At 37.9% G+C, this 16,532-nt stretch overlaps 1 protein-coding gene across 1 annotated transcript in view; it reads right to left on the reverse strand.

The window, feature by feature from the left end:
• Positions 1 to 713: 713 nt before the first annotated feature.
• LOC140187055 (cytoplasmic phosphatidylinositol transfer protein 1-like) overlaps positions 714 to 16,532 on the reverse strand; it is a 319,781-nt gene continuing 303,962 nt past the window's right edge. Inside the window, exons 9-10 of the mRNA XM_072241968.1 lie at positions 13,049 to 13,112; positions 714 to 5,795 (exon numbers count right to left, since the gene is read on the reverse strand). Of these exons, the coding sequence (XP_072098069.1) occupies positions 5,479 to 5,795; positions 13,049 to 13,112 (381 nt within the window). The 3' untranslated portion in view covers positions 714 to 5,478. The remainder of the gene's footprint in view (positions 5,796 to 13,048; positions 13,113 to 16,532) is intronic.

A 16,532-nucleotide genomic window follows, 5' to 3' on the forward strand; every position in this document is an offset into this window, starting at 1 on the left:
CCCCACCTTTTCATTCAGTGCTTTTCCTCTTCCTTTCCAGACCAGAAGAATGGCCTCTGCCCAAACGTCGACAGTTTATTCATTTCCATAGATGCTGCCTGGCCAGCTGCGTTCCTCCAGCATTTTATATGTGTTGCTCTAAATACTTTGTTCCTTTGATTAAAATTAAGAATTATGTCTACCACTGCCCACTCCTTGGACATTATTGAATTGAATTGACTTTATTTCTTACGTCCTTCACATACATGAGGGCTAAAAATCTTTACGTTATGTCTCTATCTAAATGTGCAATCATAGTAATTTATAATAAATAGAACAGTCAATGTAACATACAACAGGAAATACACTCAATTCAGCAATCAGTCTGATGGTCTGGTGGAAGAAGCTTATTCTTCCCTCAGTCTTTTCTGACTTTCCTTAAAACCCAATTCTGACCAAAATTCTTCTTCACTTTCCCAATTTGTTTAGCTGATTCTTCCCTCCATAGCCATTTCATACAAAGAATTATAATTTCAGCCTTGAACAGCTGCTTGCCACTTGTTATTTATGCATTGTGTAATGGTTGTTCTCATGGAGAAGAAAATGATAGCATTTTTCTACATAAGTCTAGTAAAGATAATCTTTCTAGTGAAGATAATACATAGTACAGATCAAGTAGGACGATTAGTACAATTACTCTACAGAAGCAATTAACCTTAATTCAGAGAGAAAAGTTTTTTTATTTCTTTCAGTGGTAATTCTGCTTAAAAGCTATATGAAGTTTTTACTACATTTGGTTTATTATAACATGCTAGGTAACAAACTATTACAGTGGATCATCCTTCAACCCATCTAATAAGGTAAACCAGTCACCGAGTAACTTCATCCTTAAATTAACAAATCATCATAATATTTACATCATACTGCTTATACTCAGTACAGATCTATGCAAAACTGTTCAAAGTTTGCCAGGAGATGGACCTTCCATTTTGTAAACACAAGCATAATGGATTACGTGTCATTGAACATCTGAAGATAAGAGTTGCTTCAGGTCATTTTTTCCCGCATTCTTCTAAGGTCCATGTTATTAGCGTTCCACTAATGCTTTACTCTTTCTCACGTTTTGTTCTCATCCTCCTGAGGGTAGTGATTCTCCTCACGCAGTAGTTGTGCAACAATTTAGCTCAAGTGGCCACTGTTCATTGTTGAGCCTTAATATGTTCACAGGCTGTTCAACTGCAGCTCGGGAGGGACCCACAAACTAGATCTTGACTCATTGGGTCTCTGCCTATATGCTATCAAATAGATTCAAAAGAGAAGGAGATCAGAATGATTTTAGCTTTCCTTAACACAAAGTGCTGAGGAAAACTGTAGCTTCCCAAGCAGTGACCCATCTGAGATCAGGATATCCGCCAACTGGATCAGCACCAGACCATTTTTTGCATTCTAATCTGTTGTGCTGAACTGCAATTTTTGGAAATAACTTCCTCAGTAGTTTAAAGTTCCAAGCATTGGATAAAAGATAATGCTTTACAGAAAGAGATTCCCCACAGTAAGATGAGTAAACTGCTAGGTCTACTGAACCAGAACATTATACAGAGGTTCTGCATATTCCAGTACTCAAAGAAATCCAGTTTGCATTTGGGATACGCGGGAATTGGTTTGTGGAAATATAGTCAATAAAAACACAACCTACACAGCTTGGGGCATTGAGGCAAACTGGACATAACATATTGAAAATGTTTCTTTTAACTATAGTTAGGAAAAATATTTTATTTCAGTCACTATTACCATACGATTTTAAATATTTATAACTGCAGTTCCCATTGTAAACGTATTGTTATGATATCTAAATAATCCTACTAATCTCAAATGTTTCCTTTATAGTATCAATCACAAAGTGTTAAGAAATATCTGCTTAAAAAGATGATTTTCATAAAATGCTTAACCAACTATTTTTGCAAATAGCTTTGATTTATTAAAAGCAAAAATGCTGGTAGGAATCCAAAATTTAAAAAAAAAATCTCAAATGCAGGAAATGTTCAGCAGGTCAGGCATCATCAAAACAGAGTTAACATTTCAGACTGATGAAAGGTCAGTAGAATGACACCTGACCCACTGAGCTTATCCATAGTTCACCTTTTGTCCTCAGATGTGGTAAACAATATTCTCCAGATAAGGTGAATGATCTTTTTCCAGGTCATGAGGGGTCTACCAAAGCAACTTTAGGTTATGTTTGATTAATTTTTGCAGTCTTTTGAATAGCCTCTTGTGGTAGTCTGGTGAAGGGAGATTAAATGTGGACATAGATTACGATTTTATCAGTTGAACTCTGCTGCTATGAAGTTTCAGTGGAAAGGAGATACTTGCTATTATCTACCACTTTATCATGTACTCTCTGTGACCAGAAGTCTTCATACCTGTTACTACTTTTATATTAAATCTCTCTGGATCTACAAGTGTCTCAGTTAGTTTGTTCACTTACTTCAGACTGTGATTTAAAGCTGTAACAATTATGGGGTTGTGACAATTAGTAGGAATCACTTCAACTTCCCCACTTAATCAAAACCAGTGGGAAGTATACAAGTTTGGATTTGTGTCTGTGATCAAATGGTTCATGGTCAGGGGTCCTGTGTACAAAGGCCACTTTGAACAAGTTATATTTTGTAATTTATAGTAATTTCTATGTCTTTGCACTGTACTGCTGCTGCAAAACAATAAATTTTATGACATACAATTTAGTGACTCTGATTCTGACTTATGTTTGTAGAAACATATCCAATTGAAGAATTTCCTCTTCTGGAAATAAGACGTGAGACTTAAAATGAAAAAAAACTGAAAAAGAAATCTTGTACACACAAGAGATTCCACAGATGCTTAAATCCAGAGTAACTCAAACACAAAATGCTGAAGGAACTCAGCAGATCAGGCAGCATCTATGGAAAGGAATAAGGAGTTGATATTTTGGGCTGAGACCCTGCATCAGGACTGGAAAGGAAGGGGGAATAGAGAGGGAATCATTCTGGCTTCTTTCCCCTTTCTTTCTAGTCCTGATAAAGATTCTTGGGCTGAAACATTAACTGTTTATTCTCCTCCACAAATGCTGTCTGACCTGCTGAGTTCCTCCAGCACTTTATGTATGTTACATATCAGTTTAATTTTACTATCAGTTTAATTGTGTTTAAATATGCATAACAAAGTACTTTCACTGCTATGTTTACTCACGTAGATCTGATCTGCTGAATTCCTCCAGAATTTTGTGTGTGTTACTAAAGAAATCTTGTTGCTTATGAATAGTTGAACAGTGGTGAGTGCTGAAGATAACTACAAACTTCAGTGCCAGTATTACAAAACAGCAGCCCTACAAATGAAAATGGCTTCAAACAGGCACCCAGTGCAGGTAGAATGTGACAGCTTTGTTATATTTTATTATAGTATAAATAATCATGAACTGAGTTCTTTTGCCAAATTGGTGTCAATGGTAAAAAAAAAGAACAAATCCCCTATCTTTAAAAATATGAGATTGTATGTGGAATTGGTTGCAGGGTAAAATCTTATACAGTTCTGAAGACAAAGGTTTTAATAAGAGCAGCCAACAAGCTTTCATGATTGTCTGGACCAAGCAAACAGACCTGATCCATGGCAGTAACATACAATGCATGATTAAAGACATCTTGAGGCACTAAGAGAGATTCTGAATGAATATGCCTTCACTTCTGCATGTCGAGTTTGTCCATTCTCTAGTTTGGTATCACCGTGAATGCTGTGTACTCTGTTGAGTTTTCAAATGGCCATTGTCAATGCTGTGTTAAACAGAGCTAATTAAATCTTCAATTATCAAAGAGGAAATAATTAGATAACAGAGAAATAAATTAGCTAACTCTTAACTTCATAGATATTTAAATGACTGAAAACCATTAGTACAGTAGAGGGAGTTGCATTCAATTTACACATTAATGAAAATGTGTTTTGGTGAGAATATTAACATCAGCATACATCAAATGATTTAATTAAAGTTTTGCTTTGATATTCAAAGCATTTTTATGTCTTCTGTTTAGCACAGAGATGTTAACTATTATTTAGTAGTCTTGGTTCCTTCCTTCTTTTCCAAAACTGCAAAATAGGTGTATAGCCAAAATAATTATTACATATACTGTTTTAAAATTTGTTCTCAAATAAAATGAGAGTTGTGGAGATACTGAGAATAAATTCCATCTTAGCACACATACACATCATGGTACTTGTAACTGTATGTGCTTTTCTATTGTTTTAAAATTAATACGCCTGAAACTTTTATGCAATTTTCTCACTATAGCCAGGAATGTTTTATCCAAAGACCTGCTCTTTGTATGGCAGAACATAAAACAAAATTCTTGACTAATATTTTTGAGCCTTGCTCTGTCATCAGAAGGCACAAGTTAGGCTGAGTTTTCTTCGCCCAAGCACAATAACATCAAGTTTTGACTGGCTTATCAGAAACTCTCGAAAGAGTCTGATGCCACTACAGCACTGAGAGAAATATACTTACTCAGAGATTTATAACACTATTTTTGGAAACTGGAAGGTGTCTTGGTAATCAAATGATGCATTTAAAATAACAACCAAAAAAAAGGTATAATTAAGCAAATATTTTAGACAATGAATTTTTACAGGAGGAATGCTCTGCTTGAAAGAGCAACAGTAGGGAACTGGAAAGGAAAAAAATGTGCACATTATGGGAAAGTGAGGGAAACTGGGAATAAAAGCTCAGCTCTTTCAAAGAACCAGCACAAATTATATGGATTTAATGGCCTGATTCTCTGCTATATCATTTTATGGGTCTATTCCATAGTCTATCACTGGTGAATTGTGCTGAGGACTGCCGAAGGACATCATGAATCCTAACCTGAAACAAAAGCCAACAAATTCTGATTGCTTTGGAACTCTATACATCTGCTTAGGTCCTCCTGACGTTGGATAAATAACACCTGTCCCAAGTCATTAAAGCACATCTATAGCTATGCAGGAGGTAACAAATTACTCCTGAGTTCAATCAGCGGGCTCAGGAAACAAGTTTAAATTTTACTGCTCTGAGATGTGTATGTGAATGTGTGTAACACATTGGGATAAATCTCATCTGCCAGCAGCACCTCCTGAAAAATCACAGTGTTCTGAGATTTGGCTCCCTTGGCTATCAATGCTAGGAAAATGATGGGCAAGGCAGCTGTGAATTTTTAATATACATTGGCAGCAGTCAGGTTTACTTGTCATCAACACTTGGAAACAGTATTCACTCCCTATAATGATATTCCCTGTGGGGAGAAGCTTTACTCCATTTTAAGAAAGAAAAAAATTGTAGACATGGAGCACAATGTTTCCTTTGCAATTTACACTCAAGGGACCCAAAGAAACAGGCAATTAGCATGCGAGTTTGACATAAAGGAGGAAAACAAGTGACAGATAAAGAAGAATATTATCTAATACTGAGATCTGAAAGTAGACCCTCCGAGAGGTAAAATGTTAGTTATGCTTGGGATCAGAAGGCTCGCCACAAGCATCGACATTGGATGTTGTAGAAAAGCTGCATTGTTCCTGAGGATCTGGAAGGGTAAGAGTTTCTGGAGCAGACTTTTTCCGAGGACGATCCTTGGGAATTGCCAGAAATTCTGGAGCTTCTGAAGCAAGAGGTGTGGTTGGAGCACTGGATGGTCCACTGCGGGCTAACAAAGGCATAACGATATTGCTGATAGTAATCGCAGGAGGAATAACTCCAATTTTTTTGTTGGTGGCTTCCTGAGTTGCTCGTTCAAATTCTCGGACTTCATTCATTGTCATGTCTTTCAATTGAAAACCAAAAGAGAAAGAGTATCAGTACAAATTTTAATGGGTCTTGCAGAACTAATTCTAGCTCACTACATGCTCATAAAGTATGTGGTCATCTTTAAACTACTCATTGCTCACATTAATGGCTTATAAAAAAAAAGACATGTTAAAGTCTTGAATTTTTTTTTCAAGTTTTACTTAAACAATTGGAGAAAGAACTTTTAAAAAACTTTTTTTTGGTTTACATCATGATGCTAAACCATATATTTTAAATCAAACATGCATCCCCCTTGAACAATATGGCCTTTGAAATACAAATATTCTGGATCGATGATTGACCAACTACTTGAGAAGGTGTTGCAGAATACATTAGATTAGGGGACTTCAGAGGAGAAAACCTGGATTTGTAAAAAAATGTCAGTAGGAATGGACAACTTTCAATATGTCAGTATTATAATTACAGTTTACTCGAGAAACCGGAAGTTGCTTCTTCTTGTTAGTTTTGTGAAATTGCCCAGTTCTTCCAATGATGATGAAAATAAGGAAACATCCCTCATGTCAAACAAAAATTTAAAAAAAGCATACACAATTCCCAAAATGTTTCATGGTGCAGTGAGTTGGCATAAATGTGTTATATCATTAAAAACGCTTCAGATTTGCTCCCACAGTTTTTCCTCTTAGCAGAATTTTGATATTGCTGTGAGAATATTGATTGAATGTATGCAAAATTCAACAGAAAACTGTGAATGAAACACTTTCTGTCTATAAACACATATCTGTACCTCTTTAGAAAGGCAATATCCCAAAAAAACTTGATGAATGCACATGAAACTTTGCTTGGCCACAACATGTATCAAGGTCACAGTTCACTTACCATTGGTCATCTGCCCAGTTTATGACAGTGTGTAGAACTCTCAGAATTGTTTTCCTATCATGAGCAACTTACTTATTGTAAGAAAATGCCATGATTTACACTTTGTAGTCTATTTGAACAGGACTTATTCTCATGTTTAAAGTCATATTTCTTGTACAATGTGTTTAATTCATAAACTAATTGTTACTCACACCACAAACACCAGTACTGGACTGACTGATGCTTTATTTGCCATTTACGCCAGGACATTAAAACAAAATCAGTGGAAACACAGGGCAATGGAGCAGCATCATTTAACTGCTTAACAGTTCTGTTCCTGCCGAAAGGCAGCTCTTGCATTTTGAAACACTATAGGAAGATTTGCAATTTACTGACCTTAGCTACAACCACTTGTACCTTATATGGAAGATCTAATCTGTCTTTTCAGAATCACAGAATGCTAACAGTATGGAAGGACTTTATTCATCCTGTGGACTTCACACCTGCTCTATGGAAGAGCAGTCCAACTAGTGCCACTCCTGCCCTCTCCGTGGAGGCGCACACTCGCTGAACACACTTCTGATTCTTTTGCCAATTGTTTTATGTCTCTAATTCTTGGTTCTTCTGCCACTGGAAACAATTTTTCTTGATCAGCTTTGCCAATGCACTTTATGACATTAAATAACTTTACCAGGTCCCCTTGCAACCTCCTGTGTTCTAAGGACAACAACCCCAGCTTCCCCACCTCATCCACAAAACTAAAATTCCTTCATCCTCGGAATAACCAGTAAATCTTGTTCTCGCCAAATCTTTTATGTCTTTCCTTATAAGTGGCACCCAGAATTAGACACAAAGGTTCATTGTGACTTCCTTGTCTTTGTACTCTGTGCTGTTTTCTAAAGCCTGGAATCCTACAAGCTTTCAGAACCTTTTTTGCCATTTTCAACAAACTATGCATGGTTATTCCCAGAATTTTCTGTTCTTTCTTCTCTTTTAGAATTGTTCCCTTTTCTTTATCTTGCCTTTTCTCATTCTTCTGACTGAAATGTAACATTTTGACTTCTTGGTACTAAATTTCATCAGTCACATAACTGCCCATTCTACCAACCTGCAAATATCTTTTTGAAATATAATACTCCACTTGTCATAGTTCATCTCTCCAAGTTTCTCTCATTTACAAATTGTAAAGTGTGCCCTGTTGTTCAAGTCCAAGTCATTAATATATATTAACAATTAGTTCATTTGCTTTTGTTCTTTGATTTCTTACAATTTGGCCTTGGTGATAAATGGATTTGAGAAATTGTTAAGTTTGATTTTTCTGTGTCTATTAAGGATACTGAAACTCTCACTTGTACATATTTTCAGTCACTGAAGAACAGATCAAGATCAGCACAATCACTTCCTTTTCAACATTTGCTTGATTGTTTTTGTTTTATTTTAGAGATACAGCACAGTAACAGGCTCTTCCAGCCGAAACAGCCTGCACCCCAATTACACCCATGTGACCAGTTAACCTACCACCTTTTTTTGGAATTCTTTGGAAACAATTCTTTGGAATTGGGGAAAAAACCAGAGTACTCAGAGGAAATCCACGTGGTCACAGAGAGAATGTACAGACAGTGGTGGAATTTAACTGGGATCAATTTTAGTTTTAATGATGCAGTGATTTTCAATAGTGGAGCATAACTTAATACTTCTTTGTTTATCAGACGCTGGAGAAGAAAAGTTACAACGATGACCCAATGACTCAGAATCAGACATTAACTCTGGCAAATGCTGAACTGTAAAATTCTGCCGTAATTTCAGATAGCATCATCTTGCAGCTGTAATACATGTACTGGTCTCCATGTGACTTGACATAAAGAACCTTGAAATATTTAACATAATTCAGCTGGCTGCAAACTGTTGAAACTGGATCAGCTGGACCATATTATATTCTGCAGATATTTAGTTGACACTGGAGACAAGCGAATTAAAAGTGGGCCATGTCAAGGGTATCATAAAATTAATCACTCACACTATTAAGGTGCAAATACCAACTCTGTTGTCTATATAATCAGTTTGGTACCACACTGTTGCTTCTCCAGTGGTATTGTGTGTATGGTGCAGTGCCTTAACAGGGTACAATCTGTGGAAAAAGAAGTAGAGTTACCTTTTCAAGTTGAAGAGCCTTTCCCAGTTTAGGTGAAGGTTCTTGGACCTCAAACGTGAACCCATTTTCTCTTTCCACAGATACTTTATGATCTGCTGAGTGTTTTTTTTAAAGTATTTTCTGTTTTTATTTCAGATTTTCAGCATCTGCAACTTTTTGATTTTCCCACATGATTGACCTTCCTTGTTTGATCCTGACCTCCACTTATTACTACTCCTCGATGTTGAAGTCAGGTAGAGAAGAACAAGGCTTGGCAATGACTCCCTCAAGTGAGTAGTCTGTTGTATTCTATTATATGGCTTGTATACAAAGCTCTTTGAAGGTTGGCATAACTCACCATAGTACGAGTCATTGTATTTGGGACAGGAAGTAAATGTCCATCTGGACTCAGTATGGGATATAAGGGAATAGTAAGTTTCAAGACATGGATAAATGGTAAAATGGGTAAGCATTGACAGTGCAGCGCCTGATGAAAACAAAAACATTGCTCCTACAAAATCCCCCCTATGTGAGATGTCTCATTCAATTATGCTGAATCTAATATTGTCATTGAGCTTTACAAATTATATTAATATCTTTAATTCCCAAAGAAGAGGAGGTTTGTTTAAAATGTACTTCATCAAAAGTGTAACATACGCTTGTGTTGCCATCACTCTGTATTTCATCCGTTGAAGGAGAATTTGTGGAAGGCTGATCAAACCAAACTTTTATGTTCGTTTGTTCATGCATATTTTTCTCATAATTCCGCACGTCATCCATAGTCATATCTGTAAAAAGTTCAAGATGTTTTCTTTGCATTTTTTTTATTGAGGACATTAAACTCAAGGCATGTAGTGGCTTCTGGGAAGAAAGCGTTAAAATAAAGTGCCATTTGAGGTGGAGACATGGAAGGTTCCAGAAGCAGCAGGGCACTAGCTTTATCGACACCCAGTCATAAAGTTAGTTTGGCCAGTTGGAAAGAAATGTGGAAGGTAGGGAAAAAAATGCTAGGAGCAAAAGGATTGCTGAAAGGAGAATAAAGGAAAAGAGTGGAGTTTTTGTAAAGTGCAATTGGGAGGAAATGTGAAGGCTTAAGGCAGAAGGATCTTCAAGAAAGTTGCTTCTAGAAGATCATCAGAAGACCTGCTACAAGACCTCTAAATAAAGCAACATTTTAGACTTTATTACTTAACATTCTATGGCAAAACTTAAGAAGCTCCCACTTACATGAATGTCAATCAATTACTCAGAAACTTAATACTAAAACAAGAACTAACTAACTGTTTCATACATTTTATTAACAGGTAATCCCTTAATATAAATACAAATCCATATAATGATGGAACTGATATCTAAAAGATGCATAAAGGTGGTCTTCATACACAGGTGACCTTGAACAGATTTCACAGCAGCTTTACTGCAGTTCCTATCTGCAATACCTCACACAGTAAAGAGTAGAACTGCATTAGTCAGCAAGAGTGAAAATTGCTGATTAGTAAACACAAAGAGCATAGACTTAAGAAGCACAGTCATTCAGAAAGCTCAACTCAGGACAATGTCATATATTTACATAAATACTGTATTTCAAGTAATGTTGCTTCTAGAAGATTTTACCAACAATGCATAAACTATACAGAATAGCATAAGCATGGCATGATTTGTTTGAGTTTTCAAGATCATGGTTGTGTAGTTGTAAAGAGAGTATAGTTCCCAACAAGTAAGCTTTAAGTTGTAGAGGAAGAAGGTAAAGGCAGGTAAGACCTGTGGCAGGATGGAGACTAGGAGGAACTAAATGGCACACTATTCAATTTGACACACCAAATGATGCACCGTCCTCACTATTTTTTCTTTCATTTTCACTGCTTATTTACTTTATTTTTTAACATATACAGTATTTCTTAATGTACAGTATGGTGCAAAAGTCTTAGGCACATGTAAAAACATATATAAAATGAAGATACTTCCAAAAATAATGAAATGAAAAGTATCTAAATATTAAAAAAACGATAAAGAGCAGTAAATAATAAAAAAAAAGTAAATCAAAACAATATTTGGTGTGACCACCCTTTGTCTTTAAACCTGCATCAATTTTCTTTGATACACTGTTGTGCAGTTTTATGAGGAAATTAGTTGGTAGGTTGTTCCAAACATCTCGGAGAACTTGCCACAGTTCTGAAAACTTTGCTGTCTCGGTTGCTCCCGTCTCTCCAGGTAATCTCAGGCAGCCTCGATGATGTTGAGATCAGGGCGTTGTGGAGGCCATATCATCTGTTGCAGAACTCCTTGTTCTTCTTTTCACTGAAGATAGTTCTTTATGACCTTGGCCGTGTGTTTGAGATCATTGTCCTGCTGCAGAATGAAGTTGGGACTAATCCCTGATGGTATTGCATGAATGATGAGAATCTGCTCGTACTCTCATCATTGTAGATTCCATTATTTCTGACCAGATCACCAACCTCGTTGACAGGAATGTGGCCCCAAACCTGCAGGGAACCTCCACTGTACTTTGCTGCAGACACTCATCCACGTAATGCTCTCCAGCTCTCCTGCGGACAAACTGCTTCCTGCTTGAGCCAAAAATTTCAAATTTTGACTTGCCAGTTTCAAGCACCCCAGTCCTTGTGTTTTTGTGCATAGGTGAGTCTCTTGGTTTTAGTTCCACTTCACAAAAATGACTTTTTGGCAGTAATTTTTCCATGAAGGTCACTCTGACAAGACTTCTCCAGATTGTAGAAGGGTATACTTGGGTTACAGTGTTTTCTGAGAGTTCAGAGCTGATAGCAATGTGGGACTTTCGTTTTAAAGGATGTCAATTTGACGCACCTCTTATCTGCTACACTCAACCTTGCCTGTTTCTTTGTGCTTCCTCAGAAAAGCTTGGACAGTACATCTTGAAACTCCTGTTTGTCATGAAACTTCTGATTGAGAGGGACCTTGCTGATGCAGGATGATCACCTTGTGTCCTGTTGCTATGCTCACTGTTGTTATGGTGTAAGAGTTGATGATTTGAAAGTTAAACTTATCACATCTGTCACATCCTCACCTTCTAGTTTGGTTGTCCTTTGTCCAGTGTGATTTCTTCTACACCCGTTTCTGTTTCAGTTAATCAGTTTAGTTCATTCAATTAATCATGTCATTGATCATCAGCATCCTGTGTGTTATCTTTGTTTAATCATACACTGGTCTATATACGTACAAAGAAATCAAGTTTTTATTTGAAAAGGGGTCAATTACTTAATATGTTACTTTTGTTAACAAAAAACAAAAATTTCTCTCTAGCTAATTTTTAGAAAAATGAATGCTCTTTTTTATTGATACACTAATGCAGAAGGAAAAAATAAACATCTAAAACAAAATTTTTATCAAAAATCTAGCATCTAAGACTTTCGCATAGTACTGTAATTTATATTACTTTTTATGTCCAGTGGATTCCAGTTAATTGTGCCTTTGGTTAATTGGGGCTCCCCCTTATTTGGGACAACTCTTAAAGGACCAAAACTAATCAAAAATAGTCATGATTCCCTTCATTCATTTGGGACACTATACCATTTAATTGGAGACTGTTGCCAAACAGTTTCTAACTAGCATCAATTGCGAGCAGTTGTTTGGCCGTTAGAAACCGCACCGTGCTTAGAGCGAATAACTTTTAAATAGCATCGGTTATGTGTGTGTTCAAAAAACAGTGATTTTTGTGGCTGATAGTTGCTGAGAAATAAGCAGTAAAACGATGCAGAACTATTTTGCACACTGGGGTTTCAAGTACTCAGGCTTGGAGATGTCAGAAATAGATGGGAGTGAAAATGAAACGATTTCACTACTTCAACAAATTAGGGCCTACGAAGAATTTGAAGGGATAACCATACAGACTGAGTTTATTACCTTGGCATTGGTGTTAGATGGACTTTGAATGCATGTTGTGAAGGAAAAGAATAAGAGAGAAACATCTTATATTGATCTGGAACAATTTCCAAAGCCCTTTAATAAGATGACTGTGAGAGCTTGAGATTTTGGTGGGGAGATGGAGTTTAAGGTGAAACAAGCCAGATGGTTGAAAGCTCAGCAATGATGAATGGGAAAGACTCAAGTACAATATGCAAAGCAGTTGACAAATGGATAACCTGGTTGAATATTTTTGCCACATTTCTGTAGGTTATAAAATAAATTATTTTACAGAGTTAGAAAAATCTTCTAGCAGCTTGGTTTTGTAGTATGCTTTTGCAATCCTGTCTTTATGGTATTCTTAAGCTGGCAAACCACAGGGAAAAGCTGGAATGATTACTTACCATACCACTCATCCACCCAGGCAAAAGCTTGCCGATGGCCAATCATCAGAATATCCCGAATGACCTGCTAACACAAAATAATCATTAAACTATTGGTAAGAGTTCCCAGGGAATCAATTTACAAAATGAATGTATGTTTAGAGACATAAGAAACTAAATCAAAAGTTAGTTGAAACAACTCATGAATTTAGTGGAATGAGGGGGGTATCTCATTGAAACCCATCGAATATTGAAAGGCCGAGATGGAGTGGATGTGGAGAGGACCAGAGGCACAGCCTCTGAATATATAAGATGAGGACGAATTTCTTTAGCCAGGGGGTGGTGAATCTGTGGAATTCATTGCCATGGATAGCTGTGGAGGCCAAGTCATTGGGTATATTTAAAGCAGAGGTTGATAGGTTCTTGATTAGTAAGGATGTCAAAGGTTACGGGGAGAAGGCAAGAGAATGGGGTTGAGAGGGATAATAAATCAGTCATGATGAGATGGAGAAGACTCAATTGGCCAAATCGCTTAATTCTGCTACCAATATTTTATGACAAACTGCAGATACTGGAAATCTGAAGACACACACACACAACGGCACTTAGAGGAACTCAAGGTATCAGGTGTATCTATGGAGGGAAATAGTCAGTCAGCATCTCAATCCTGAGGAAAGGTCTCAACGTTAGCTGTTTATTTCTATCCATAGATGCCGCTACTCCAGCACTTCGATGTGTTGGTTCAACTAATTGTAAATTTAGTTTAATACCTTGGAAATTTTTCCTCTTTTATTAAGTTCAAATGGAATACAGGAGGCAATGAGATGGAATATTATCCTTGGGACAGACTTTGGTCTTCCCCTCTGCAAGCACCTTTGCAAGTGGTAAAATGAGCATCTGGATATTGTTCCTATGTCATTTATATACATAGAAGCTTATACATCATTTCTGATATGGCCCTAGGCTGACACTGAGGCCTTCACTCCAAATGCTCACTCCAAAATGAAGGAGGCCCTTTCTCTGACCAATGAATTTGCAAATGTTAATCACAAAATGCTGGAGGAACTCAGCAGGTCAGGCAACACCGATGGAGAGAAATGGACAGTTGCTATTTTGGGCTGAGATTCTTTATCAGGACTAAAAGGAAAGAGAGCAGAAACCAGAGTAAAAAAAGGAGTGGGGAGGGAGGTGGAGGAGCACAGGTTGCTAGGTGATAGGTAGGCCTGGGTGGGTGGGAAGAGGGGATAAAAGGGAATGATGTGAGAACCTGGGAGGTTATATGTGGAAGAGTTAATGTGCTGAAGAAGAAGGAATCTGATAGGAGAGGATAGCGGACCATGGAATAATGGGAAGGAGATGGGAAGCCAGAGGGAGGCGATAAGATGGTCATGGGACTCTGACAGGGGAAGAGAAGGAATTAAAGGTTCACCAAATGAGGGAAAACAAAGTGGTGAGGGGAACTGAGGGGAGTGGTTACTAGAAGTTAGCGAAATTATTGTACAAGCTGTCAGGTTGGAGACTACCAAGATGGAATATTCTCCTCTAACCTGTGTTTGTCTCATTGTAGCTGCCCGACCTGCAAAATTCCTCCAGGAATTTATGTGTGTTGCTCAAGATTTTCAGCATCTGCAGAATCTCTTGTGAGTTTTGTGTGAATGCTAATCGACACTAAGTGCAACCTACCAACACATAATGAACCCAGAGAGTGGTCGTGACTGGGACAGACCTCAGGAAAATCTGTTGGGGAACACAGTCATTGTTTCACTGGCTGTGGGAGGGAGGAACATCCAAGTGCATGCCTGGCAGTGGAAAAAAATCAGTTCTGAACAGTGGAACTTTGTCAGGATGCACCATTGAAACTTTGCCCATACCTTTGTCATAAAACTTACTGATTTTGGATCAGATTATGAAGGAACATCCTACTTATTCATTGTTGGAATTATGTAAATTTTGCAAGTCTGGATATATTTGAAGGGGTAAGTTACATTACATTCTCCCAGGTTTTCAAAACTTAAAGAGGAATGATTGTTCATGAGCATTGCTCATGATAGGACTGAAAGATGCATTGATTACAAGTGATCAACAGAATCTACTTCAGAAACTGGAGGAACACACACAAAATGCTGGAAAAACTTGTAATGCTACTGTGACACTGTAATTTCCTATGGAAAAGATAAACAGTTAATATTTCAGGCCGAGACCCTTCATTAAAACTGGAAAAAAGATAGGAAGTCAGAGCAAGAAGATTGGGAGAGGGGAGGAAGAAGTACAAGATGGTAGATGATTATTGTCGTCATCGTGGCTATCCCTTGAGGTCAAGGATGATGGTCTTCATTCTGAAGAAGTGGCCCACAGAGTGAAGATGCCTGTGTGTGTATTTGTTTAACGTGTACTTGATGTTGCACTCCAAGAAGCACACGATACTTCACAAAACAACCAACTGATTCCAATGGCATGGAAACTACGATGACTGGAGCTGATGGATTTGTTGCAGCCTTTATCCACCTTCACAGCCGTTGAGTTCGAAGTAACTTTGTCCGCCTGTTCCACTGTTGAGGTCTTGGTTGGATTGTTCTTTGTCAGGGACCTCACCCTCGACCTTACCGCCATGGGTGACCCTACCAGGAGCATAGCTCCAGACGGCATTGCTCTTGGGATCACAGGACCACACAAGCTTCTCCACCACGACAAGGTGACAATCCACGGAGAAGAGTAGGTGATAGGTGAAACTGGAAAAGGAGAGGGCTGAGGTAGAGAGCTGGGAAGTTGATTCATGAAAGAGATAAAGGGCAGGAGAAGGGGGAATCTGATAGGAGAGGGTAGAAGACCATGGAAGAAAGGGAAGGGGGAAGAGCACCAGAGGGAGGTGATGAGCAGGTAAGGAGATAAGGTGAGAGAGGGAAATGGGATTGGAGGAATGGAGAAGGAAGGGGGCAATTACCAGAATTTCTAGAAATTGATGTGCATGTCATCAGGTTGGAGACTGCCCAGACGGAATATAAGGTGGCACTCCTGCAACCTGACTTGTGGCCTCATCACAGCAATAGAGGAGGCCATGGACTGACATGTTGGAATGGGAACTTCAGAAACTGTTAGCACTGAGAAAAACTGCCATAGTTTTCAGTCATGATAGAGGCAAATCTATTGATAATGGATTAAAAAAAAGAGGTACAGTATGGTAACAGACACTTCCAGCCCAATGAGCTGGTGCTGCCCAATTACACCCATGTAACCAGTTAACATGCTAACCTGTATGTATTTGAATTGTGGGAGCACCCAGAGGAAAGTTACACAGTTACAGAGAGAAAGTATAAACTCCTTACAGACAGTGGTTGGAATGGAATCTCGATCACTGGCACTGTAAAGCAATGCACTAACTGCTAAGCTATTGTGCTTTTATTCAACAAAAATGTTGAAGGTAGTGAGGAACTGCCCTCCGGTCAGTTTGCTGTTCTTAAAATGGAAGCAGGCTCAAATAATCCTTGTAGCTGAGGAAATATACTCC

Source organism: Mobula birostris, chromosome 24 (genome assembly GCF_030028105.1).
Source record: "Mobula birostris isolate sMobBir1 chromosome 24, sMobBir1.hap1, whole genome shotgun sequence".
NCBI lineage: Eukaryota > Metazoa > Chordata > Chondrichthyes > Myliobatiformes > Myliobatidae > Mobula > Mobula birostris.